At 42.3% G+C, this 26,769-nt stretch overlaps 1 protein-coding gene across 2 annotated transcripts in view; it reads left to right on the top strand.

Moving 5' to 3' along the window:
* The window catches only part of Grin2a (glutamate ionotropic receptor NMDA type subunit 2A), a 430,207-nt gene that overhangs the window by 375,727 nt on the left and 27,711 nt on the right, over window positions 1-26,769 (top strand). For both annotated transcript variants that reach the window (XM_038327930.1, XM_038327931.1), the window contains exon 10: window positions 13,645-13,832. In XM_038327930.1, the coding sequence (XP_038183858.1) occupies window positions 13,645-13,832 (188 nt within the window). The remainder of the gene's footprint in view (window positions 1-13,644; window positions 13,833-26,769) is intronic.

Here is a 26,769-nt window from a genome sequence, read left to right as displayed (position 1 = left end):
GAGCTTCCAGATCTGTGTTTTTGCCTTCATTCTCTAGGGCTGCTGGGAAAACCTCCACGTTCATGCAGCATGGTTTACTCAAGGATTGATTTCCCTCTGCCGGCGCTGCTTTGGGCAGCTGAGGGCTATTAGTCCGGTGTCGGTGTTAAACATCTTAATGAATCCTCATTTCCCTTCTGCAAGTTGTAAATAGAATTCCCCAGTCAAAATATTGATGCTTTCTTGATACTTCAAGTTTTCTATGGTCAACTGATTAGATGTTAAATTTGCCTTTTTTCGGAGTGGTTTCATGGTAGATTGTGGACTTAGGAGTGAGAAAGACTGGTTTCACACCCTGGATCTAGTTAACGATCATGTGTGCCTTTTCATATTAAGTGACCTCTCTGAGCCTATTCCCAAGATCCCCATGAGAGCCGTGAGATCTCATGACCTGTAATTCCTTGGAGAATTGGATACTTTGAATTAGGGAAGCTATTGGCACTGAGTTCCACACATTCTAGAATGTGCCGTATTTAGATTCTTTCTTTCATTTCTATGTTTTTTGGATGTTCATATTCCTTGTGTTTCAGTCTTGGGACCTGACAAAGTCTTCATATCCCATCACTTCTACATTGTGACTGGGCGTCTGGGACTTAGCATCCTAGACTCAAATGTGTTTTCTGCTGTAACTCAGCTGGACGTCTTACACAAGTTAATAAACCTTCCCCACTGATTAAAATGCTGTTGGGGGGCTAGTGAAGATGTCACAAGGGCATTGTTGCTTTTGCAGAGGACATGGTTTGGTTTCAACATCCAAATGGTAGCTCACAGCCACCTGTAACTCTAATTCCAGGGCATCTGACACCCTGTCTTGGCCTTCGCAACCACCTGGCATTCACATGATACACAGACATGTATGCACGCAACCAACACTAAGGCAAACATATCTTTGCTATCGGAGCTGGAGAGATGGCTCAGCAATTAAGAGCACTTGTAGTTCTTGGAGAGGACATGGGTTCAGTTCCTAGCACCCACAATGATGGCTCATAAACATATCTCCAGTCCTGGGAAAATGATGCCCTCTTCTGACCTCCATAGATGCCAGGGCACACACAGGCAAACACAATAAGATAAGGTAAATACAACTAAAAGGTTTTTCTTTTCTAAACAGAACTGCTATTTAGCTGATCCCTCCATGGGAATGTGAGTGGAAATTATTGGAATATTCACGCAAACAACATGGTGTCTGGTAGGAAATGGCCATATTTTAGGAAAGTCTGAACAAGGAAAATGTTTCTTGGAATCAGAGAATTCTGAGCTCTAATTTCATCTGCTGAGAAGTGTAACAGGGAGCTCTGTATGAGAATGACCTCCAGCAGGAATGGTGCTTCTCATCAGAAATGTGAGTGAAGGAGAATGAATGGCGTTTGAGTAGTAATGTCATCCTCCATGGGGAATGAATTTATGGCTGTTACCTCACCCTGCTATAAACACACAAGAAGGATCATGAAATCTTCTGGTAAGATGGGGAAATCAAGACTTTGACAGACACAGACTGGTCAGTCTCCCACAGCTTGCCACACAACCCTGAGTCCCATGCACAGGGAAAGCCCAACCTTGGCTCAGTACAGGCACTTGCAGTGGTTCGCAGTGTGTGGGATCTGGAATTACTGTCCCTGTACATCTTCTTGAATGGAGAATTCTTGGTCTTCAGTTTCCTTCTTTGAAAATTCTATCCTATGACATCACTACCATTTGAATGCAATCAGTTTTGGGTCCAGAGTAAATTCAATAGAATGATAGCAGGTAGATTTTCCATCATTCTGTCCTTTCCTGAGTCTGAAAGTTGGGGCCAGGAAGCACAGTTACCCTTGTAACTTCGCTCCCACTATTTTTCTTCTCTCCCTCTTTTCTGTCGTGTCCTTGGAGTCCTTATATCTATCTCCACTCCACTTTAACCCTCTAGGTGCTTGAAGTTTTCTTCTCTTTCTGCCTCCTTTCCTGGTTTCTCTTTATTATGCTCTATCCCTCTCTTCTTGTTTTCTTGGTATCTGTTTCCTCCTCTCTCAAATCCTCCTCCTCTCTCTACCACTCTTTCCTGTCTTACAATTTGCTCAGATCTTCACAGAGACAATAAATATTAACCATAAGTCTTTGTTGTTTCCGATCACAGTGCATGTACTTGGTACGGAATAATCAATTCAAATTAAGCTGACAATAGCTAAGAGCACACAGGATGAAATTTGCTATTGATTAAAATCCATAGATGACTGAATCTTCTTTGCTAATTTTGTATTTTCTGCACAATTTGGACTCAAGAGAATTTGACCTTGGTAGAAATAACTACAAAAGAAAAATCCCAAATGTCCAAAAATCATAAATTAGTTGAATTTTTTGTGCTCCAAAGTTGATCAATGAATCAAATCTTTATAATAAACTTACCAAGAATTGACTGTAGTGAAACAGTTTTCAAAATAAATTAAAAAGGGAAGGGACAAACGTAACTGTGCCAGAAAGATACTGATCTATGAGGTAAATCATCTTAATGGAATTTGCTATAAATTTAATCAATGTCAGCATAATTCTGACTTTAATATTTGCATTCACAACTCAGAGAGTCAAAAATGTAGAGCCTGGAGCTAGAGAGATACATGGTGATTAAGAATGCCTGATAATCTTCTAGAGAACAGGATGGCTGTTCTTATCACCCATTGTTGAGTGGTTCATATTATTAGTACTCCAATTCCAGATCCAAAGACCTTATTCTGTCTTCAACAGGCACCCACATATACATGTACACACACACACACACACATACACACATACACACACAAATATACACAAAATTTTTAAAGTGTGAGCCTAGAAAGTACAAGATGGCTCAGTGGGTAATGGCACCTGCCTGGTTTTCATCCCTGGAACCCACATGTTAGATGGAGAGAACCCACTCCTGAAAATTATAGTTTGATCTTTCTATGGGTTTTATGACACACACTCAGGTATACAGATGTGTGTACACAGACACACACAATAAATAGATAGATAAAGTAGGTTAAACAAATTAATAGGTGTGGTGGGAGGATGCTCATTCATTCCTGGGCATCCCAGACCGGAAATAATCACACAAACTATATTAATTGCAATACTATTTGGCCAATAGCTTAAGTGTATTTCTAGCTAGCTCTTATATCTTAAATTAACCCATTTTCATTATTTTATATTTTACCACGAGGCTTGTGGTTTACTGGTAAAGTTCTATCATCTGTCTCCTTTGCAGAGCTACATGGGATCTCCTCAACTCTGCCTACTCTATATATATCGTTTTTTAGCCTGGCTATATTCTGTTAAGCCATTGGCCAAAGCAGCTTCTTATTAACCAAATGACAATAAAACATATCCATATCATACAGAGGAGAATCCTCATCACCTCCCTTTCTTTCTAATTAAAATGAAGGTTTTTAACTTTAACATAGTAAAAATTATATAAAACAAAACAGTTACCACCAAGAATTCCAGTTATAATATTTATATCTACTTATCATTTATCATAACTAAGGAAAGCTATAATTATAACTATCTATTCTTCAACTCCATCAAAGACTCCAGAAGAATATAAAATTACCTAAGTAAACAGGAAGTGTATTATAAGCAACTTCCAAAACTCTGGAATTGACAGAGACATCTTACTGCCTGGACAGTCACCCAAAGTTCTTCTGTACTGTTGGGGCATCCAACTTTCAGCCTACAGGGCCCATAGTATCTGGCAGACTTTTCCATGAAGCAGGAATTTCGAGAAGACAGTTCTGCCTATATTGGCAGTTTGTCAGTTCACTTTCTTCTGTGTCCTGCAGAATGTCTGGCAGACTCTTTCATGAAGGAGGAATCCTGAAGGACTGTCTCACCTTCTTTAGGCAACTTCAGAAGTCATTTTTCTGTGAGTCTGGCATGTCTAGTTTATACAGCATACCATTAAGCAGTCCAGGCAAGAACAGTTTCTTACCTAAATAGCTAACAGACTTCATAAGGAGCCTCTTTGATATCCATCATCCTCTTGAAGTGGATTTGGTGCTGCCAGGAGCAGATGTGTCTCATTATCATAAAAAGTCCTAAGTTCTTAAACATTTTAAACACCATATTCTGTTAGCCTTTGAAAGGTCTGAAGAATAACTATCCATCTGAAATATACCTCTGTACATCTAGGAAACCTAACTAACATGACTATAAGCTTGACTATGATAGATAACTATTTATTAATCTGTATTTCTTAATTATACATTACATTTTAAATGAGGCTGTACAAATACAATACCTTAATCAAGAGCAGAAATATACATATAACAAAATTGACCTTAGATTTTTATCAATAGACCAAGGTCCATACCAGTGCAAAGTATTCATCTTTATAGCATAAATTAAAGCAAACATTTATAAACAGTATTTGGGAATTTGGGTTGTAGTTTATTTTTCCAAAACTGCTTCCTGCTTTTTGTTGGGTGAAGTAATTTTGCAGTTCGTGGAGACCTTTTAGGAGGTCTTGATCCTTTCAAACCACATTAGTCAGGAAGGAATCTATAGGTTCTCATCCTCTGTGGAAACAAAGCAGAACCTCTTTCCAAAGCAACAATTCTTACACTCAAATTCTGAATCAAGATACTTTTATGTTTGCTTAACTTAGCAGCCTATGTTGCAAGGAGGGCCACTTGTTCATCCCGGCCACCTAGTTAGTTAGTCCCGAAATAACCACACAGAAACTGTATAATTAAATCACTGCTTGGACCATTAGCTCTAGTTTCTTATTGGCTAATTCTTACATCTTAATTTAACCCACTTCTATTAATCTATGTATCACCACATGGCAGTGGCTTAATGGGTAATATTCCCAGCATCTGACTCTCGTAGATCCATGGCATCTCTCCCTGACTCTGCCTTCTTTCTCCCAGCATGCCATTTAGTTTTCCCCCACCTACCTAAATTCTGCCCTATCAACAGCCCAAAGCAGTTTCTTCTTATTAACCAATTAAAGCAACACAATGACAGAAGTACCTCCTATACCAAGCCCATACAATGAAATGTCTCTCTGTACTTAGCTCCTTCACAGTCAAAAAATTCAAAGAAAGCACAATAATATACATAATCCAGACTCTCTGTGTATTTTCCATCTTTACATGGCTTATTTTTCTTACTCTATTACTTTTTCTACAAGTTTAATATTTTATTATCTTTATTCCTTTAATTTATGACTGTCTGAACTCTTTTATATTACTTTTACTGTCTCTTTACTCTTTTCTTCTCTCTCCCAAGCCTACGTATATTTATTCAACACTGTGACCCATTTAGAGGTCTTTCCATTCTGAATTGTCTTTATTGTGTGTATCTGTAATTAAGAGTGATCTTGAAAAGCTAAGTGGCATGGCTAGGATTAAGTCTGCTTTACCTTTTGGCTCCTCTCAGTTCAACATGGTGGGCATCTGTTCAATGCCTCTGAGACTGTTTACTGGAAGCCATCCTCAACCACCTCAACTCTGGGGTAGCACTGTGCAGCATATTAATCCTTTTTATCTGAGTAAAAGCTAAATCTGCCATGCAGTGCACTGCACAGCTTGGAAATATCTCTGTGTATGGTGGCGGGAATCCACCATGCTCTCCTGCCTGTGCCACTCCTAGTAGACCCAATCCCAGCCATTTGCCCAGGTAGGGAGTGCTGAGCTGCAGACCATGGTCTCAGCTATTTCCTCCTGACCCCAAGTGGGCACACAAACATCCAGACCCGAAGAGCATGGCAAACATCAGCCCCAAACATTTGTTCATTGGTGCCATTTTGTAGGCAGAGGCTGGCTGTTCATTCCTGGCTTCCCAGACCTGAGTTAATTATGCAGAAACTGTATTAATTAAAACACTGTTCAACCTATTAACTCGGGCTTCTTATTAACTCTTACATCTCAAGTTAACTCATTCCTATTATTTTATATTTTAACATGATGCTCAGGTGTACACATGTGTAAACACACACACATACCACACAATAAATAAATTCAATAAATAGATATAAAATAGTTAAAGAAATGGGTAGATAAATAAATGTTTGAAAAATGTTTGGAAGAAATTGAGCCTAAGTTCTTTTCTTAAGCCAGTTGTAGACCAGCTGGTTGAGGGTGGTATAGGTTGACTGTCTCATTCCTAGTAAACACATGCAAAGGTCAAGCCTCGGAAGTACCTTCTGGAACTACATGTGCCCTCTGCCAACAACCCTGTGTGTGTGGTGCTTGCTTATGACCCATGCACCTATTTTTTCTTATACAAAACTTACCTTTCCAGTCCCCCAAGTTTCATCAGGATCTGTGATTACAAAACACCTTTCTTCCCATTTTACCTATCCAACATCCAGTACTACAGGAGAAGGATCACTTACCCATCTTACAGATGGGAAGACCAAGGCTCAGAGAGGTCCATTGCCAGAGCTGTGTGATGAAGACTGTGGTTGGTTGAAGGTGGTGTGTGTGTGTGTGTGTGTGTGTGTGTGTGTGTGTGTGTGTGCATGTGCCACCACATACACCAGGATATCTGACTCATGAGCATCTAGAGATTTTCCTGTGTCTGCCCACCATCTCAACGTCAGAAAACTAGAATTTCAGCAGTGAGTACTGTGTCACTGTTTCACGTGGATCCTGCCATTTGAACTCAGGTCCTCGTGCTTGCATAACAAGTGTTTTACCCACTGAGTCATCGCCCCAGCTGAAGTGCTGTCCTCTTCATTTCTCTAGCAAAACTTTGACATGACCTAAAAAAATGCATTTGGTTATCATCAAAGAGATGTTTCTGTTTTCATAACACTTGAGACTAGTCCTCCAAACACACACACACACACACAGAGAGAGAGAGAGAGAGAGACACACACACGCACACACGCTCTATTTTTATTAATTCATCAGAACAAGTCACTGTCTTGTTAAAGGCTTCTTGAATGTTAATGAATGAATAATTAACTTTAACTATATAATTAGCCTTTAATGTGCTGAGACCCCCAGAGAGCATCTGAAAACATGCATAAGATGATGAGCTAAAACCGGAAGCTTTTGATTAGGAAATATCAGGCTGCCTGGCAACACAAATCCCATTCCCAGAAAGGACGCACGCTTCAGTGATGGGGTGCAGTCTTCACTGGAGTATGGGGAATCAGATTCTCAAACAAATAGTCTGGGGCTAAGAGCAACCTTTCAATGGCGTTGTATGATATGAGCATATTGGACTACCAATGTGATGAGGTCAGATTTACATACCTGTGAAGACTTTAGAGCTCTCCAGAGCTGTCAAACTTCCAGCAGGAGGTCAGCAGGCTCAAATGGCAGCTGTGAGAGTCCCTCCTCACTTTGCTTCCTTGCAAATGTAAACCAGGTTTGGTTTCCCCCTCTTCTTGGGGATTACCATCATTTTTAACCATTTGTGTTCCTTGAGGACTGCTGGTAACAGAGAGAGTGTTACACTCTACACAGATTCTGTGATGTCTGGTGTGTGTGTGTGTGCGCGCGCGCGTGTGTGTGTGTGTGTGTGTGTGTGTGTGTGTGTGTGCGTGCATGTGTGTGTGTAGGGGGTTTTGTTTCGGGTTTCAGCTTCTATGTTGAGAAGCAAGAGTGTCAATTCACATGCCACAGAAGGGGTGGAACTTCTCAAAACAGGCGGTGTTGACCTCAGGGTGACAGATAGGACATGGTCCCCACTCCAGGCAGGTGTCAGGCAGGACTCTGTCCTTATCCCAGGCAGACCCTGACCTTTGAGCCTCCACCATGCAATGGAAGAAACACTCAACTAAAGAGGTGAGGGGATGATTTCCTCTTGAAGATGTAGAGAACACAAATAGCCGGGTTCCCTTCTCTGAGAGGCCTGTGCTTTCAGGTGGATGGTTAGTTCTGAAGGATGGAGGCCTCCGGGGCTGGCCTTTGCTCTGTGCCGGTCAGATCTCAGCACTGCCAATTACCCAGCTGCAGCCAGATCCATCACTCTTGTCTCCTGTGGTCAGAGCTGAAATCCTCAGACCTTTGTGGGCTCTCATTTTCTTCATCAACATTTGTTTCTAAAAAGAGTTTGTGTCCATCAGCAAATAGCTACCCAAGCGATTAGGATAGATTAAATCCAAGAAGAGTGTTCCACGCAGGTATCTCCAGACCTGCATGCTGAGTGTCTGCTGGGGAACAGATGAAAGCTGAATCACGCACCAGATGTCTTTAAACTCTTACTGCTTTGCCCATCCCTGCTTTTTCTTTTGTATCTGGCTTGGTTTACAGTGTTAAATCATAATCTGAATTTCCTGAATAGTCCAAAGAACTGTCCCCTCCTAGTCATTAAGTCCTAAGGGCTCTGTGGCCTTGGCATTCTCCATAACCCAATCTGGCTTTGGATGCTTAGAAGTTGGGTGATGATCTCCAGCCCAGTGCCCACTCACTGCCTCAGCTTCCTAATCAGACAACTAGCAACACACCCAACAAGAGAATTCACTCATCCTTGCACACCGAGAGCCTTGGCTGTTGTAGCCTTTCAAAAAAAAGGGTCTATTTGTACATGATTAGAAAAATAATAATGGGAATAGATAAAAGAAGACAACTCAGGCAAAGTATTTGGAAATGGACTTATTACAGAGGGTGCATAAAATTTGTGGGGCCTTTCACCATAAACTGAATTTAGCTGAGTGCATTTATGCATTTTAAGCATTTGCTATAAGCTGGCCATTGCATGGGCTTTACTTACATAACATCACTTTGTTCCCAACAGCCCTCTGAGGGCAGATACCGTCAGCTCCTTTTTTCAGAGAGAAAAAAACCAACCCAACGCACAACAAAACAAAACACGAGTCTCAGAAATACAGGTGCAGCATCCAAAGCCTCCAGCTTACAAAGATCATTTTCTAGCACGGTGCCGATGTAAGGTTTTTTTTCTTTTAACGACAGTACTGTTTTTGATTGGAAACAGAAAACAAGTAAAAGTTTTGGAGTGTGAGCAAAGAGGAGAGCCCAGAGTCTGGCTACCCAGCTTTCTCCTTGCCTATGACAGGATGTCTGTTGGATATTATCCATTCCTGCGGCACTCAGCCATATTGAGCCATTTTATAAATATCTGAATCAGTGCAGTTCAATGGAATTGCAAACTCAGTTCCCTGGCTGGCTGCTTTAAGTGCAGTTCGAAGGCCATCTATTCCCCCCCCCCACACACACACACAGGAGACCACAGAGAAGGACATTTGCATGGCTGCACAGAGCTCCCACACACAGTGCTCTTCCAGGGAGTGCTGTAGTGCAGAATATGGACTACCAGGTTGCACCCAAGACTGTCTTAGCTTTCCAGAAGCTTCTATGCTTGTAGACAAAAGAGAAAAGAAGAGAATGATGTCACCTGTCTCCTGGGCAACTGTGATGTCTCAAGGTGACTGACACATTCCAAGTGCTGCGGGCAAACGGTGGCCCTGGGTTTGCTTTTGCTTTCTGTATACAAGAAAGAGTATGTGTGGTGTCTGTGTATGGTGTATGTGTGTGGTGTTTGCACGTGCGTGTGTGTGCTGTGTGTGTACATGCATGTGCAGTAATCAGAGAAGGACATTTGTGTGTCCTGCTTTATTACTCTCCATCTTATTTCATTGAGACAGGGTCTCCTCTGAGCCTGGAGATAATTGGCAGCCAACATTCCCCAGTGACCCTCTTGTCCCTTTCCTCCGCAGTGCTGGGGCTATAGGTACATATGTAGACATACCTGGCTTTTTATGTGCTACTGAGGATTTAAACTTGGGTCTTTATGTTAGTACAGAAAGTGTTCTTACCCATTGAGCCATCTCTCTGGGACCAAGAATATTGTTTTGAACATGCAGGTGTCTGTGTCCATTTGTGTCTAGACCCCAGTGGTCTGGGAGCACCTGTGTGTGTGTGTGTGTGTGTGTGTGTGTGTGTGTGTGAGAGAGAGAGAGAGAGAGAGAGAGAGAGAGAGAGAGAGAGAGAGAGAGAGAGAGAGAGAGAGAGAGAGAGAGAGAGACAGAGAAAGACAGAGACAGAGAGACAGAGAGACAGAGAGAGACAGAGACAGAGACAGACACACACAGGTCTACTTCCTGCAGCCCCAGTTTCTAATGTGAGTACTGCTTGTGTTAGCAGGGCTGGGTTGTGGCCCCAGGATCAGAGTGGACCAGAAAGAACAGGCTCTATCTGTGGCTCCCTGTGGCTGCAGCCCTGAGGATATGTTCCTTTGCCCCTTCAGCCATGAAGTGTATACCTGCTTTTGTCAGGACCAACCATATCCCTGCCATAAATCTTCCTGCCATTTTCCTATCTTTTCATCTGGCTGTTGCTCAGCAGAACATGTGTCATAAAATATGGAACCAATTTGTACATTTCTGTGCTCGGTCCTGACAATACCAACTGAAGCTGCTGTTGAACAGCTCTTGCATGATTGCCAGGCTTATCTTTTGATTTCCATCCCAATAGTGTATTAGAGGGGAGTGAGGGTAGGATGAGATGCCAGATGCCTGGGATAGCAATAGATTGCCTGACGGCTGGACCGTTCTGTATACATGTAAGTCTGTAGATGTGTGTTTATGGTTATTTCTTGAGGAACTGAGGGAGTTTTCTGAGACTTAAAAAGTCTTTATAAAACCAAGGTTCTCAGTATCTCCATGGCAACTGTGGTATGTGACGTGTTGACATTGCAAGTACCTCAGCTTCATAAAGAGGAGAAACACCACAGATACGGTATCCCATATCAGACTTCCCTTTGAGAGTCACGGGGGTGACTTCCAGAATCCTAGGATGCCCCAGAATCTCAGCAGAACACCATGACCCCCTCACCTCACAGCTGAGATGCCCACTATCCAAAAGGAAGAAGTGGCTTTCCCGAGGCTATGCCTTCATCGAGTTCCAGCCTAGGACTCAAATATGTCTATTCACCCTGAGGTCATGCCTTCATCCAAGCCCAGCCTAGAACTCACATGTCTTATCTATCTATCTATCTATCTATCTATCTATCTATCTATCTATCTATCTATCTATCTAGTGCTCTGGTACTACACTATGAATGGCATTGAACCTTTTCTTTTTTCCATATACATATATGTATATTAAAAATCATATATGTGTATATACACATATATAGTCTTTAATTAATTATATCCCTCATTATCCTTCCTTAGTCCCTATCCTCTTCTCTCCTGAACTCCATTCTTCCTTTTAGCAAGCTCCTCCTGTTTCCATGCCTTTTCCTGTGACCCACTGCATTTGATTAAGGGCTGCTTGCTTGAACATGGGTTGGGTAAATGAACATTTACTTGACCAGTAACTACATTACTGAGGTATATAAATTTCCATCCCCCTGTGAGGAAATGTTGATAGGCCAGTCTTATGCAAGTGTTGTACAAGAAGCCACCAATGCAGGGAGTTCCTGTGACCTCATGTCTTTTCTAGCTCTCCACCCATTGTTCCTACCATTCCCATGTAGCTGACGTTTCAGAAAGGCTGTGCCTGCTTCTATAGGCAGCTCTGGTTTGCCTGTATCACTGGCCACACTCAGCTTCTTGCTGCTGCTGCTGCTGCTGCTGCTGCTGCTGCTGCTGCTGCTGCTGCTGCTGCTGCTGCTGATGATGATGATGATGATGATGATTGGATGCTCTGGTCTCTTTTGAGTATGACCAGAGATTAATACCTAGTGTTTGGAATAAAAGTTTTGGAGTCTTTCTTTAAGTTAGATAAGCCCCTTAGCATTGCCTCACCTGTAATGATTACAAAACCATAATGGAAGCAGAAAAAAAACGGAAATGATGAACACACCTCTAAAGCCGGCGAGGAGTTGTGTTCCCACTGGGAGCCCTCCGGCAGCTGCCTCTGACAGAGTGCAGACCACTACATCTTCTGCTGCCACTTTTATTTCTCTTTGCTTGAATGTTTTATGTTTCCTCGTTAGAAAGAGAGAGACAATGAGGTGGAGACTGTGGCAGAAGCTGAAAAATCTCTGATGTTGTTTTCCTACTTGTTTTAAAATGGAAACATCCATTCCTGAACTCCAGGGTGGTAGTTTTGGCCCTTTCAGATAACGTCAAATTTTTGAAATTAAGAGTATACTCACTAATATGATTCTAGGTAATTATTGGGTTCAGCCATGTCATTCATAAGATGCCCTGATACCTGTCATTGGTAAATGGTGAGTGTGGGGGTGTCACACAGGACTTCTGAAGTGATGGTTGTGGTCCCAGTTTTGTACTGCATGGTGATTTGATGCAATATTGCAATAAAAGTGAACTTATAAGAAGAAAACACTTTTTATTGATATGGAGATATGCTTGCAGGTATGAAATGAGAAAAGAAAGCACTCTGTGATGTAGCTTGGTACCATACATTTGGGAAGATGAAATAAGGGGGGTAAACTACAGTGGATGGACAGCCAGGCCCTGGAAAGAATGAACTGAGCTCGTTCATACTGATTGCTTGGGAACTCTGTGGTTTCTTGGGTTACCCCAAGGAAGTAGCCTAAACTACAGAGTTAAACAACAGAAATTTGCTGCCTTAAAGTTATAAAGGTTTAGAGTTTGGTATTGGGGTGTTGGCAGGTCTGTGCTACCTCTGCTAGTGAGGTGGAAGTTGCTGTTTTAGGGGTCTCATTGTTCACGGGCTCCTAGCTCTGTGTGTGTGTGTGTGTGTGTGTGTGTGTGTGAGAGAGAGAGAGAGAGAGAGACAGACAGACAGACAGACAGACACACAGACACACAGACACACAGAGAGAGACACAGAGAGACAGAGAGACAGAGAGAAAGAGAGACAGAGAGACAGAAAGAGAGAGATTAGGGACCCACTCAGTATGACCTTATCTTTAACCGGTTACAGCCACAATGACTGTATTTTGAAACAGACCGCATGCTTAGAGTTGGGACTTCAACTATTTTTTTTCATGGAAAGAGGGATAATTAATCCATAACACCCCACCACAGCAAAATTACAGTTTCACCCAAGATTATATGGTTCACAAAACCTCAACTATTCATCTTGTCTTTACATAAAAGACGTGTGTGTGTGTGTGTGTACATATACAAACCTCAGAAGACTACCCATCAATGTGCTGATAGAGGTCACCTCATAGTTAACAGATTATGGGTTATAGAGTTTTATAACTTACTTATTTAATTGCTTATATAATTTTAATCATTTAAATAAATTTCTATGTGACTTGAGTGCTTAAATGTTACCGTATAATGATTTTGTAACATAAACAGCAAATGTGTTTGTGCTAGTCTTTAAATCCAAGGCCTCATTCCTGATTAATTCCTCCTCACTGCTTGCATGCCACCACCTAGTTCTACTGCCCCTTGGAGGTTTCTGGTGTTCTGAGGCAAACCTTTTAAACAGGCCACCATTTCCCCACTGCTGGGAAGTGCTAAGGACAAACACTTAGCAAACAGAAAACCTGCCTGTTTACTCACTTGGGTATATGGATTCTTCGTGTCTTAATTTAGCTGCCTCTTGTAAGTTGAAAAGGAAAGGTTCTTGCTTTTATCTCCTCATTAAAAATAGATCCTTTTATGACAAGGGACTGGAGCAACCATGAGTCACCCTCTCCTCTGTGTGAGGTGCTGGTGTTGGCTGGGAGAGCAGGGCCTTGAGATAGCACCTAGCCACCCTATGACTCCCTGGTGTCTTGTCATTTCAGGAAGTTGGATGCTTTCATCTATGATGCAGCCGTCTTGAATTACAAGGCTGGGAGGGATGAAGGCTGTAAACTGGTGACCATTGGGAGTGGGTACATCTTTGCCACCACGGGCTACGGAATTGCCCTCCAGAAGGGCTCACCCTGGAAGAGGCAGATTGACCTGGCTCTGCTGCAGTTTGTTGGTGATGGTAAGTAAGACCTCACGGAACCTTGTACTTGACAAGGTAAGGCTCAGAATGAAGAATGTCAGCAAATCCCTTCAAACACCCAGGCCAGTCTTCTTGTGCTACAGAATGCAGATTTTTGTGATCCCAAATCTAGGCCTGGTTTGGGACCATTGCTGCACACCATATTATTGAACCCAACTGCAGCGTGAGTCAGTTTTTCATTGCTATGACAAAATACCTAGAATAAGCAACATAAAGGAGAAAAAGATTGCTTTGTCTTGTGGTTTCTGAGGTTTCCTTCTATGGTCCAGACACTTGTCGGCCTGTGGTAGAATGGTGTATTGTGAGGAAAGCTGCTGAGCCTATGATGATCGAGCTGTGGCAATGGGGGTAGGGCAGTGTGCAGCCCTCAAGGGCACGTCTCCTGTGACCCAGTTCCTCCAACAGGCATCCTGTCTTAAGTTTTCCGTCATCTCCCAGTACTCCATTAATGTATGGATCTGTAAATGGGTTGATGAGCTATTGTTAGGATCAAACACTTTCCAGAATGCCTGTCTCAGAAAACCGTCACATAAAAATCCAAGCATTCAAGGGAAGACTTTGGGGGGCTGGGGGCATTTAAGATCCAAACCATAACATTCCAGCTCCATTTCTGTTGCTGGGATGAAAAACACTATGACCGAAAGCAATATAAAGGAGGATCAGGCTTATTTGACTCACTATTCCACATTACAGTTCATCACTGGGGGAACTAAACAGGAGCTCAAGGAGCCAGTTACATCAAAGAGCAGAGAGAGGATATTCCATCCTGGCTTGCAGGTTGCATATGCTAAGCCAGTTTTCTCCACTTTGCAGAGCTCAGGGCTGTATTCATGAAATAGTACTACTCACGTTCTTGGGTGAGTCTTCCGACCTTAGTTAACAATCAGGAAAACCCCATACAGGCATGCCCACAGGACAACTGATCAAGATGATTCTTCAGCTGAAACCCTCTTCTCTGGTGATTCTAGGCAGAATCTAGTTAGCAGAATTAACCAGCATACTCTCTAAATCCTGATGTCTGTTCCCTACATGCCAAAGTAGGGACGCATTCTTCATGGGTTTTGGATTAAAGGAAGACTTCTCTGGACCTATGAATTGCCGAGCTAGTCAGGTTCCACTAACGTGGTGGTTCTCAATCTCTTTTGGAAGAATACAAAAGGAAGTCTCTAGAAAAGGAAGACCCCCATGGTTTCCAAAAGCATTCCTTCTTCTGCTGCTCAACATGCAAACTCACTGCAGTCCCTCCTCTCACAGGTTTACAGTCTAATGAGATTGGGGCAATTTTCATCCACACTGCCCAGTGGGCTACCTGGGCCTACACTGTATTTCCTTTGGCCTGCCCTTCTCTGTTGTGTCTGCTGTCTTCATAACTTTTCTCACTGTTGTAATCAAACATCAGACAATAAGCAGCTTAGGGGCCATCATGGCAGCAGAATTCGGAGACTGGGCACATTGCTCTACACACAGGAAGCAGAGAGGGACCAGGATGTAGAGTGCTCTAGTGACTCACTTCCTGCAGCAAAGTCCCACTGTCTAGAAGACTCACAACCTCCCCAAACAGTGTTAACATATGGGGCCCCCGGGTTGATATACATGAGCATGCCGTGTACATTTCACATCTACCACAGCAGCTGGTGATCTCACCACATCTCTTAGCATGATGAGATGGCTTTGAATGTCAGCCCTCTGCGCCATAGTTTCTGTCTGAGTGGCTGATGCAAAGACAGGAAATAGAATGCAGGCTTAGAGCACAGGCTGGTACTCCCTCAGTGCGAGACACAAAAGCTCAGGATTTGGGTTAGGAGCCCCACTCAGAAATGAAAGGAGGCTATAGTCAGATAGATTACAGACTGTGCCATGTTCTCTATAGCCGAGAGGATAAAACACAGCAACCATAGTAGGCAAACGTGATATTGAAATGAGCAAAGGTTTATGCACATGTTGGTGTGGGTTCGAGTGGAGTTTATAATTATTTGTAGCTTTCCTTCTTTCTTGGCTCACAGAATTAAATCCTTAATTTTTACAGTGTTATCAAACATTCTAAATGTGTTTTATATTTACCTCTCAAATAAGGCCATCTGGTTCTCAGGATTCCCTGTAGGGCATTTGCTTCTTCCTCGGATCACTGGTCATGTTCTGTGCTGTGTAGCTGTGATTTGTGGCTGTGTTGGTTTGCTATTGCTGTGACATCCCAGAGGCACACAGCAAGATGCCTTTACTCTTCTGATAGGGGTGCAAATGGAGTGGACAAGCCCAGATTCAGGGTTGGTTGAGTTTGATGGAGATGAAGTCAGTGAGTCAAGTGTGTGGCCTCTGCTACATGCATGTTGGTTATGGGCTTCAGGGCTTCAAGCAGGTTGTTACTAGTCACCTTAAAGAAGGTATTTTCTTCCCAAATGAAGCACTTTGATGTGTATGGATATGTGATGGTTCTGCTTGATTCTGTGATTGTCTTCTAATATTCTTTTATCCAAAACAGGGAAGATGGCAAACCCCAAGCCCAACATATTGGACATATGTTTCTTAAGGATGAGGGGAGTGACACTGTGATAACTCTGGAGCTTTGGTGACAATTTCTCCATTCCTCTTCACAGGCTGACCTCATCCCCACAGAATCCTGAATATAACAGGCAGTTGATCAACGAAGGATTGAGTGTATAAAGACATGTATGGATGAGTGCTTGGTGTCAGGGTATATTTCATTTGACAGGAAATGCTTGAATGTGATTGGTGTCTGTCGAATGATGGAGCTCTCACCTATCCCTGTTCACCATTGCCTCTCCTCTAGCATCTGTTGTGAAACTGCTGGCATCTGTAGAGAACAGGGTTTGCCAGTCAGCAAGCTTGATCATATGGATATTCTTTTAGTTTACCTCAGAACAACCGCTTCATTCCTACTTCACAAAGGCGGAAGCTGAAGTTCATGAGGCTTGTGACTCCTTTGTCTGTGATGATAGCTCTACTTCAGGGAATTTAATCTAGAAAGCATCCAGTTAAGCCGAAATCCCATTCTTTTTATTTCCTAAGATGTCTGACAAAGTTGATTGATTGGTCCCTTGATGTTAATAGGCGCTCCAGGAAAAAGTGACTCAGTGCATATCTGAACTAAATCTGTGTTTGCTCTTACAAATGCTTCTGTAAAATTACCTCTTATCCCCAGTTACTTATTTGTGTATAGATACAGATATATTTACATGATAAGCTGGGAAAATGAAATAAGGGGGTACAGTAAAGATCTTAGCTTAGCACACAACCTGCAACATAATATGCTTTAAAAACAAAAGCTGTCATCTCCATCCTCTCTATTGTCATTGTAATCATCATCAGTTTTTATAATATAATCATCACAGTCAGTATAGCCAGAATATTCTTCTTTAACGTTGCCATCATCGCTACCACCACTGGCATCATCAACCACCAATGTCCGCATCATTATCACCACCAGTACTCCCCACCATCTTCATTAACAATAACACCAGTATCAACACTATCATCATCATCCTCACCATCACCATTGTCATAATTCTAATTGCCTCAGCACCAGCAGCATAATCACCAACACTTTCACCCCTATTATCACCACATTGCTACCATCAACATCATCAGCCTCCAAATAATTATGATCACCACACCCCCCATCATCATTCGCATTGCCACCCTCATCTACTCCCAGAATTATGATCAGAAACACAAGCATCATGGGACCATTGGTTCCCATAATCACCATCACCATTGGCATCACTATAATCACCATGTTCATCACCTTTGTTTCTACCTCCACAATCATCACCATCATCATCTCCTCAGCATCTTTTCCCTCATCTACCATCACCATCCGTGTATGATGTTTATGTTCAGTGAAGCTCAGTCAGTGATATATTAGCAATAATACAGTTAGGTTACATCCCAGAAACAACCTGGTGGTACTGAACAAGGAATCATCTTCCTTGCAGCATTTCGAGATGCTTATTTATAGAGCAATGAGTTTTTACAATTTATGTCCTGGCTCTAGATGCTTACATACAGAGCATTGGGTTCTTATAGTTAGTTTTTGTCTTGGTTTGAGATGCTCGCAAGCATTGCGTTCTTACAAATAGTTTATTTCCTGCTCTAGATGCTTATGTATAGAGCATTAGGTTTTTATAGTTTATGTCTTGCTCAAGATGCTCACATGTAGAGAGCATTGTGGGGTTTTTTGTTCTTTTATTCATGGTTTTTCTGAGATGGGTTCTCTGTGTAACAGTCCTAGCTGACCCGTAACTAGCTCTTGTAGACCAGGCTGGCCTTGAACTCAGAGATCCACCTGCCTCTGCCTCCTGAGTATTGGAATTAAAAGCGTGCACCACCACCACCTGGCAAGCATTGTGTTTTTATAGATAGTTTATGCCCTGGCTCGAGATGCTCACATGTAGAGCATGGGGTTCTTATAGATGATAGTTTATGTCCTGGCTTGATATGCTCACACATAGAACACTGGGTTCTTATAGATAGTCTATGTTCTGACTTGAGATGCTCACATATAGAGCATTGGATTCTTATATACAGAGCATTGGGTTCTTATAGATAGTTTGTGTCTAGCTTGAGATGTTCACATATAGAGCATTGGGTTCTTATATACAGAGCATTGGGTTCTTATAGATAGTTTGTGTCTAGCTTGAGATGTTCACATATAGAGCATTGGGTTCTTATAGAGTTTATGTCCTGGATCCCACTCACACTGCTGGGGTTGGGAGATGTGTCTATTCAGTTTCTTCTTCAGAGGCCATCTGGAAGCAAAGACATGGGAGAGAAAATGATGTTGCTCCAGGGGGCATCTTAAGATAATCTTCCCGGAAAGCCATGTCCAATTCTGAATGTCTCTCTAGGAGTAAATACATGAATTAACACAGCTGCATAAATATTTCACTTATCTTATGCAGTTTCAGCAGGATTAATTATGCTCTAAAATTAGACCTGTAAAGAGCACAGTGCCAAGCAGTACCTAATTATTATTCATCCTTTAGAATGGAGTGTTTATCTCTTGTTATAGAGTAGCTCCAGTGGACGATTATGAGTCTAATGAGTGTCAAAAGTATTTAAAAAAATTACTAATGGGCTGTGTAAATATAACCTCTGAGTGAAGTGTTTGGTTATAGGCTGATCTACCAGTCACCTCCCTAGGAAGAAAGCTACTAATCTATGCCTAGAGATGCATGGGACCCCAGTATGTCCTTGTCTCCTTTCTCTTGTCTGTCCGTGTCCCCTTTGGGTCAGTGGGATATGCCATAGGATCTTTAGTTCCTAGGTCAAAAAGTTCCTAAGTGCCTTTTGATCCCATCACTATCAATACTGAACATCTATTGAGGAATATCACTTCCGATCCAAGACAAGGGTCTTTTCTTCTTTTCTCCAAGGCACTCACAGGTGGTTGGTAATGTATACATTTAAAATGGAAACATATTTACAATAATTCATCTACAAACATGTATTAAAATATGTAGACTATATATGCATATGCACTTTTATTGAATATATTAGCTAGATAAGAGATTCACTAAACATCTATGGAACACTAGATCTGAATGAGAATGACTGGGAAGATTAAGTCATGAAGAAACACAGAGTAATGAGATTTTAGACAAAGAAAAGCACAGAGCAGAGTTCATAGGAGTCTCGGAGCTGTACTGACCAAGCATCTAGTAAATTTCTGGGGCACTCAATATTCCCCTGGCACCTGAAAGATGGCATAACTGAGCCCAGAAGCTCACTGAGCCTGTAACAGTAAGAATGGCCTTTCTGACTTCAAAGTGGAGGTGAGCAAGGGACCTCTTGGTGCTTATATGGCTCGTGAGTTTTGTGATTTTCATCATGATTCTGGGATTTGGAAGGACAAGGAATATTATAGAGGTCAAAGCTCTCTGGTATACAAAAGCCAGTAAAAAGACATCCACAGGCCATACACAATGAAACACGCCTACAGACCCATCCCTGAGGATGTTGAGGCAAGAAGAATGAAACCAAGGGCTTTGGGTGTAGTACAGTGGGGTGCAAGACCCTGGGTTCTGTTCCCAGGAAACCAAGGAGAAAGCAAGGGCATGAGAATGTGTATTATTGTAAGCCAATGGTGCTCAGAACATGGGACAGAGCTGTTATTCAAGGCCCTAGTGGATGGCTCAGCATCGTGCCAAGCACATCAGATATACTCTGATAACACTATAGACCATTCTGGGGTGCATCTTATCTATGCATTTTCAGTATAGGAAAGTGAGGCTCAGACTTCAATAAGAATCACCCAGGTCTTGTTTAAGAGTAAAGATTTCATTGGATAAGGCCTGAGATTCAGCATTTTTAATCATCTCCCAAGCAGTGATGCTATAGTCAATGCCTTGTATAGATTATTAGATGTAAAACTCAGCCAAGTTTATTTGCACCATTATGATCTTATTTCACTTGAAACAATGATTCTTGGCCTGTGTGTCACAACTCATAAAGAATGTCAGAAAACAGGTATTTGTATTAAGATTCACAGCAGCAGCAAAGTTCCAGTTGTAAAGTAGCAATGGAATAATTTTATGGTTGGGGTCAGCACAACACGAGGAACTATATTAAAATTTTGCACCATTAGGAAGGTTGGGAACCACTTCTGTAAAATATCTTGACTAGACTAGAGAGATGGGTACACTAAACACCCCACACTTTTATTTGGCAGATTTGGAAAAATGTTTTAAAATTGTACACAAATTGAAGGGACCACAGCTATGTTCTGTATTAGTAATTTAAATGAGTAATTGTTGTAGGGCTCTGCCGAAATTCTGTCCTACAGTTTTGGGTAAGCCATCATATTGGTGATCAGAAATCCTGAAGTAAGTAAGGACACAGTAAAGGGGAGCAGGTTGAACGGAAGGTTCTCAGCCTTCCCAATGCTACCACCCTTTGAATACAACTCCTCATGCCATGCTGACCCCAACTATAAAATTAGTTATTGCTTCATAACTGTAATTTGCTGTTATGAACCATAATGTAAATATCTAATAAGTGGTATATCTGAAATGTGACCCCCAGAGGGCTGTGACCCACAGGCTGAGAACCACGACTCTAAGTGGTTCACTGTTGACATTCTTATTCTGTATTTGTCAGCTAGTCTTCCTTTGAAGGACATGGTGGGGTGCTTTTGACAGTTAGGGACTCCCTGCTGCCAGGAGTGCAGAGTGTTCCTGTAACTGGAGATGTTCTTTTTGTAGCTAATTAGGACTTTCATAAATTGCTCTGGGCCACTGGATGAGCTGCTAATATCTTCGACTCTGCCCCGATCCAACTTCGAAGCTTAATTTCCTTGGGTGGAGCTGGACACCCTGTGGTGTGACTGGTAATGACCACACATGTCTTCACTCTGAGGAATAACACAGAGGTCTTTTCAGGCTGTTACCTTGGCTGGCTCAGAAAGATGTGGACGTGTGGGCAAAGGCAGCCCCTGTATATCCTCCACCCCTACTTATTGCTCCCAACGCATCTGAAAAGCTGCCGTTTAGATATTTAGGCAAGCATAGACTCTTTGATGCTGCCTCCTTGAAAAATGGAGTTACTTTTACTTTCCTCTGATCCTGCTTATAAATTTGAATGTAGTCCCATCCTTTAGCCTTCTGCTCCCCAGAAAGACTCCCTTAAAGGCAGACACCTCTCCTCTCAACTTGCTGAGCACTGAGCTCACAGCACCCCGTGGGACTCAGCAGTGCAAGCAACGTAGAAGAGAAATGGTGAAAGCTCTATAATTTCCAAGCCCTGGAACCTGAGTGCTGGTTTCCTCATCCTTAAATTCGAGTCCTTTAAAGGTTAAAAGTTAGACATAAACTAATTCAACGAGTCAGTGCCAATGTTTAAAAAGATAATTTTGAGTTCCTTTACTCAGGACAAATAAGAACAGTTTACCAAATCCATGGACACAGCCAAAGCAGCATAGAGGGGCAGTTTGTAGCCATGAATGCCTGCACTTTCAGAAGCAGTGACTAGAGAGGTGGCACAGCGGCAGGAATGCTTGTTGTGCAAGCTTGAGGACCTGGCTATAATCCCCACACCCCCATACCCACACACCCACACACCCACACAGATGGCTGGGTGAAGCCATACTTACTGTAACCCGATTGCTGGGGAAGAGGATAGACATAGCAGGATCAGTGATGCTTGTGGTATGCATTTGCGTGCGCGTGCGCGCGCATGCACACACACACACGCACACGCACACACACAGGGTAATCTCAGAAAGACTAGCTCATTGCCTGGCATGTTTTCTCCTTTGGGACTTCTTCATGTTCTCTGGCCCCATCAGAAACCTGGTTCTGAATCCCTTGAGGGTGGACATTTGTGTTCATGTGTGCTGTGCTTCCCTTTCTTTCCCCTGAACTCACAGGTGGTCTCTGCATGTCAGGTGCTCACTAGATCCATTCAGTGAGATGGTAGAAAATATGTTTGCAGGGCTTGTTTAATCTACCAGAAATCTCCTCTAATCAATAAGTGTTTTCTTTTTCAAGGAAAGAAATTGGATGCTCATATTATTCATAGTTCCTATGACCAATACCTGACAACAAGCAACTTCGGGGAAGACAGATGTGTTTTGCCTTGAGAAGAGACAGACCACTGTGGCAGGGAAAGCCTGATGCCAGGCAGTTTCTTAAAGTGAGAATGTGTGGCAGCTTCCTGTAGCTGGAATGGCGGGGCTGTGTCCCGCCACCCGGCTAGCTTTATCCAAAATAATTACACGGAAACTGTATTCTTTTAAATACTGCCTGGCCCATTAGTTTCAGCCTCTTATTGGCTAATTAACCCATATTTAGTAATCCGTGTAGCACTACGAGGTGGTTGCTTACCAGGAGAGATCTTAACCTGTGTCCATCTCGGAGAGGAGAGGCATGGCGACTGCATATGGTGACTGCATATGGCTACTGCATATGGCGACTGCCTGAAGCGTCTCCCCAACTCTGCTTCCTTTCTCCCACAATTCTGTTCTGTTTACTCCGCCTATGTAATTTTCTGTTCTCTTAAAGGGCCAAGGCAGTTTTTTTTATTAATCAATGAAAGTAACACATAGACACTCCTCCATCATTTCCCCTTTTTCTATTTAAACAAAAAAGGAAGGCTTTCACTTTAACATAGTAAAATTACATATAAAAAAGTTATCAAGCAAGAATTACAGTTACAATATTTAGATCTATTTTATCTTTTATCATAACTAAGGAAAGCTATAATTATCTATTTATTCTTCATCTCCATCAAAGACTCCAGAAGGATATAATACTACCTAAGTAAACAAGAAATATGCAACTTTTAAACTCTAGAAATGACAGAGACAACTCGCTGCCTGGACAGTCACTCAAAGTTCCTCTGTACTGTTGGGGCATCCATCTTCTGCCTTCAGGCCCATAGTATCCAGCAGACATTTCCATGAAGCAGGAAATTCCAAAGACAGTTCAGTCACTTTCTGCTGGGTCCTGTAGAATGTCTCACAGGCTCTTTCACGAATCAGGAACACCCCCCAGAAAGACCATCTCACCCTTAGGCAAGTTCAGCAGTCCTCTCTCTCTGCGGGTTCTTTGTGTCCAGTTTATGCAACAGTCCAGGCAAGAGCAGTTTCTTGCCCAAATGGCTATCAAATTCCATAAGGAGCCTCTTCGATGCCCATCTTCCTCTTGAAGTAGATTGGTGTTGCCAGGAGCAGACATGTCTCATTGTCATGAAAAGCCCTAAGTTATTAAAACATTTAAAATGCTATATTCTGTAGCCTTTGAAAGATATTAAGAATGCCTAACTGAAATATCTTTCTATATCTAGAAAATCTAACTAAAATAACTACAAGCTTTACTATTATTGATGATTATCCAGTAACAACCTATATTTCCTAATTATACATTACAGTTTTTAAAATTAACTACACAATCAAAATACCTTAATCAATATCAGAAATACATATACATATAACAAAATTGACCTTAAAATCTATACCAATGCAAATTATTCATATCTATATCATATCCCCCTTTAAATGTAAAAGAACATTTATAAACAATATTTGGGAAAATGGGCACAGTTTTTTCTCTCCAAACTGCTTCCTGCTGCATGGGGGCGCTGTTAATCAGATCTTTTATGGTGTAACCTGTGTGCCAGGTTCATCTCAGTCGGCAGTTGAGTGAAGTAATTTTTTGAGGGTGTTCACAGCAACCTTTCAGGAGGGCGTGGTCTATCATACCATATTGGGATAGAAGCAATACACAGAGTCTCATCCTCTGTAAAAACAAAAGAAGAAACTCTTTTCCAAAGCATCATGTTCTTAGATCCAAATTCTGAAGTCATATTGTTAAGATGTCCATTCTGGTCTAGCCTGGCAGCCCATATAATGAAATGTCTCTCTGTATTTAGCTCCTTTACAGTCAAAACTTTCAAAGAAAACACAATAAAATACATAATCCAGACTCTCTGTGAATTTTCCATTTTTACATGGCTTATTTTTACTCTATCACTTTACTTTATTCTGTCTCTCTAAAGACTTTAGCCTTTTTAAGGCATTAACTTTATTCTCTATATATTTTTTCTTCTCTCTCTCAAGCCTATGTACACTCATCCAACACTGTGACCCATTTAAAAGTCTTTTATGTCTGAATCTGTCCTATTGTGAATCTGTAATTTTTTACTATCCAGGAGCATTTCTTAAAATGTTAAGCACTTCTTAAAAACTTAAGTCGCACCATGTAGCGGTAATATGGTACCGCCTGTGTCCTGCCCAGTCTAAACCTTAACTGCGCTATTATTATGATAAATAATTACAATAGATCCTGCCTGAGATCAGCACAGTTCAGCATGGCGGAGCAGAGCCAGAGCCACTCCTGCCTCAGTCATTTGGTGCCCCTGAGCTGCACACAGTTCCAGGCACACAGCAGTCCACATTGGAGCCACACTCAGCAGTTTAATTCTGAGACTGAGCATGCAGCACAGAAATTCTTTTCATCCAAGTTACAGCCAAATCTGATGCACAGAGCACTGCGGAGTCTAAAAACATCTCTCTGTATGGCAGCAGAAATCTGCCATGCTCTCCTGCTCACCTAAGCCTGATTCCGCCATCTGGCCAGGTGCAGACAGGGAGCAGTGAGCCATTGGCATGGTCTCAGAGTACTTTCTTTCCGATCCCGAGTGGACATACAAACATCCAGTCCTATAAAAGCCATTGAAATGCTTTAAAGCCAGAGTTTGCACTGGCGGCACAGCACCAGGAAGCCGCGTTTTAAAATGACTCAGCTTTTTCTCTGCCACTATTGCCGAAACAGGAAATCTCTCTACGGCATGTCCTAGCAAACAGCAAAAAGCTGTGTTAAACTCTCTCTCTCCTTTATTTAAAACCCTCTCAGGTTTTTAAGTGGATTTAGTCACCATGTTAGAGCGCCAGTCTGTAGATGGAGCGGCGGGGCTGTGTCCTGCCACCCGGCTAGCTTTACCCAAAATAATTACACGGAAACTGTATTCTTTTAAACACTGCCTGGCCCATTAGTTTCAGCCTCTTATTGGCTAATTAACCCATATTTAGTAATCCGTGTAGCACCACGAGGTGGTCGCTTACCAGGAGAGATCTTAACGTGCGTCCATCTCAGAGAGGAGAGGCATGGCGACTGCATATGGCAATTGCATGTGGCGACTGCCTGAAGCGTCTCCCCAACTCTGCTTCCTTTCTCCCACAATTCTGTTCTGTCTACTCTGCCTACCTAATTTTTTGTTCTCTTAAAGGGCCAAGGCAGTTTTTTTTTTATTAATCAATGAAAGTAACACATAGACACTCCTCCATCAGCTTCCTCTCCTCCGAGTGTCCCCAGAAGAGAACAAAATGAAGGCTGAAGCAGAGCTTGGCCGAAACCCTCCAAGCCATGCAGTCAATGTTGATCAAATTAATTTGTCTGATTCCCAGTTTCCTCATCTTTAAATCAGAATTGCTTAAAGAATAAATGTTCAAACAAGTGCAAACTGCCTGCTTCTGGCACCTAGATCCTGCTTCTTAGAGGACCTGCAGCCACCCACAGTGGGACCACCAGTCAAGAACCAAGTTCCAAGCACCTGAGCTTATGAACATCTTATGTTCAAATCACAAGTGCTTGTAAGGAAAGAGATGCGGGAGGTAATCAGTGAGCCGCAGCCCAGTGTCCCAGTCCTCTGGAACTGCTGTATTGACTGTAAGGCAGGAGCATTCCTGCACTGTGTTATCTGTGCACAATAATGTCAAATATCCCTGGTTTATTTCATCTTCCCAACACAGTTATCTTGATAATTGTGTATTCCATGGCTTTTAGGACTGAAGAGGCTTATCAGTTGTTGACATTAGTCTCACACCTGGGGCTCTAAAGTCGGGAAAGACAAGGCATGGCCTTACCTACGGTTGCATGGGAGTGGCAAAGTTTAGACTAAAACCATGGTTTCCTGCCTTCTAACCCAAACATGTGTCAAACAAAACAGAGGGGAAAGAGGCCATGTGGTGGCCCCTTTGCTTTGTTACTTTGGAGGAAGACTCGGTGTCTGTGAGAAGAGCAGGGGTAAGGGGCACAGTGGGCATCAAAGTTTGGAGCAGCCAGCAGCCCAGTTAGGATCAAGAAACCATCAGTATAAAGAACTATGCTGTTCCCAGCCCCTTCCCTCCCAAAGCATAGTGTGAACAGATAGGAGGGCGAGTGAACAGAAAGCTCCTCTGGCTCTTCTCAGGCAAGGCGTCACCAATGGGGCGACAGGCAGGCCCATATCAAGTTTCAAGCAAACACATGCGCTTACCTTCTCTAGCTCCTCCCCCTTCCTTTTCCATTTTCATAAATCAGTTCTATTCATCTTGCTTCACAGGTTCCATGCAAATCTCCCACAACCTCCCACAACAATTCACCTCAGTCTCTGTCCCAAGGAAGGGTCCATGAGATCGAGC

The sequence above is a fragment of the Arvicola amphibius genome, chromosome 4, assembly GCF_903992535.2.
Source record: "Arvicola amphibius chromosome 4, mArvAmp1.2, whole genome shotgun sequence".
NCBI classification, from domain to species: Eukaryota; Metazoa; Chordata; class Mammalia; order Rodentia; family Cricetidae; genus Arvicola; species Arvicola amphibius.
Note: the sequence above shows the minus strand (reverse complement) of the source record. Positions and strands in the feature narration are given on the sequence as shown.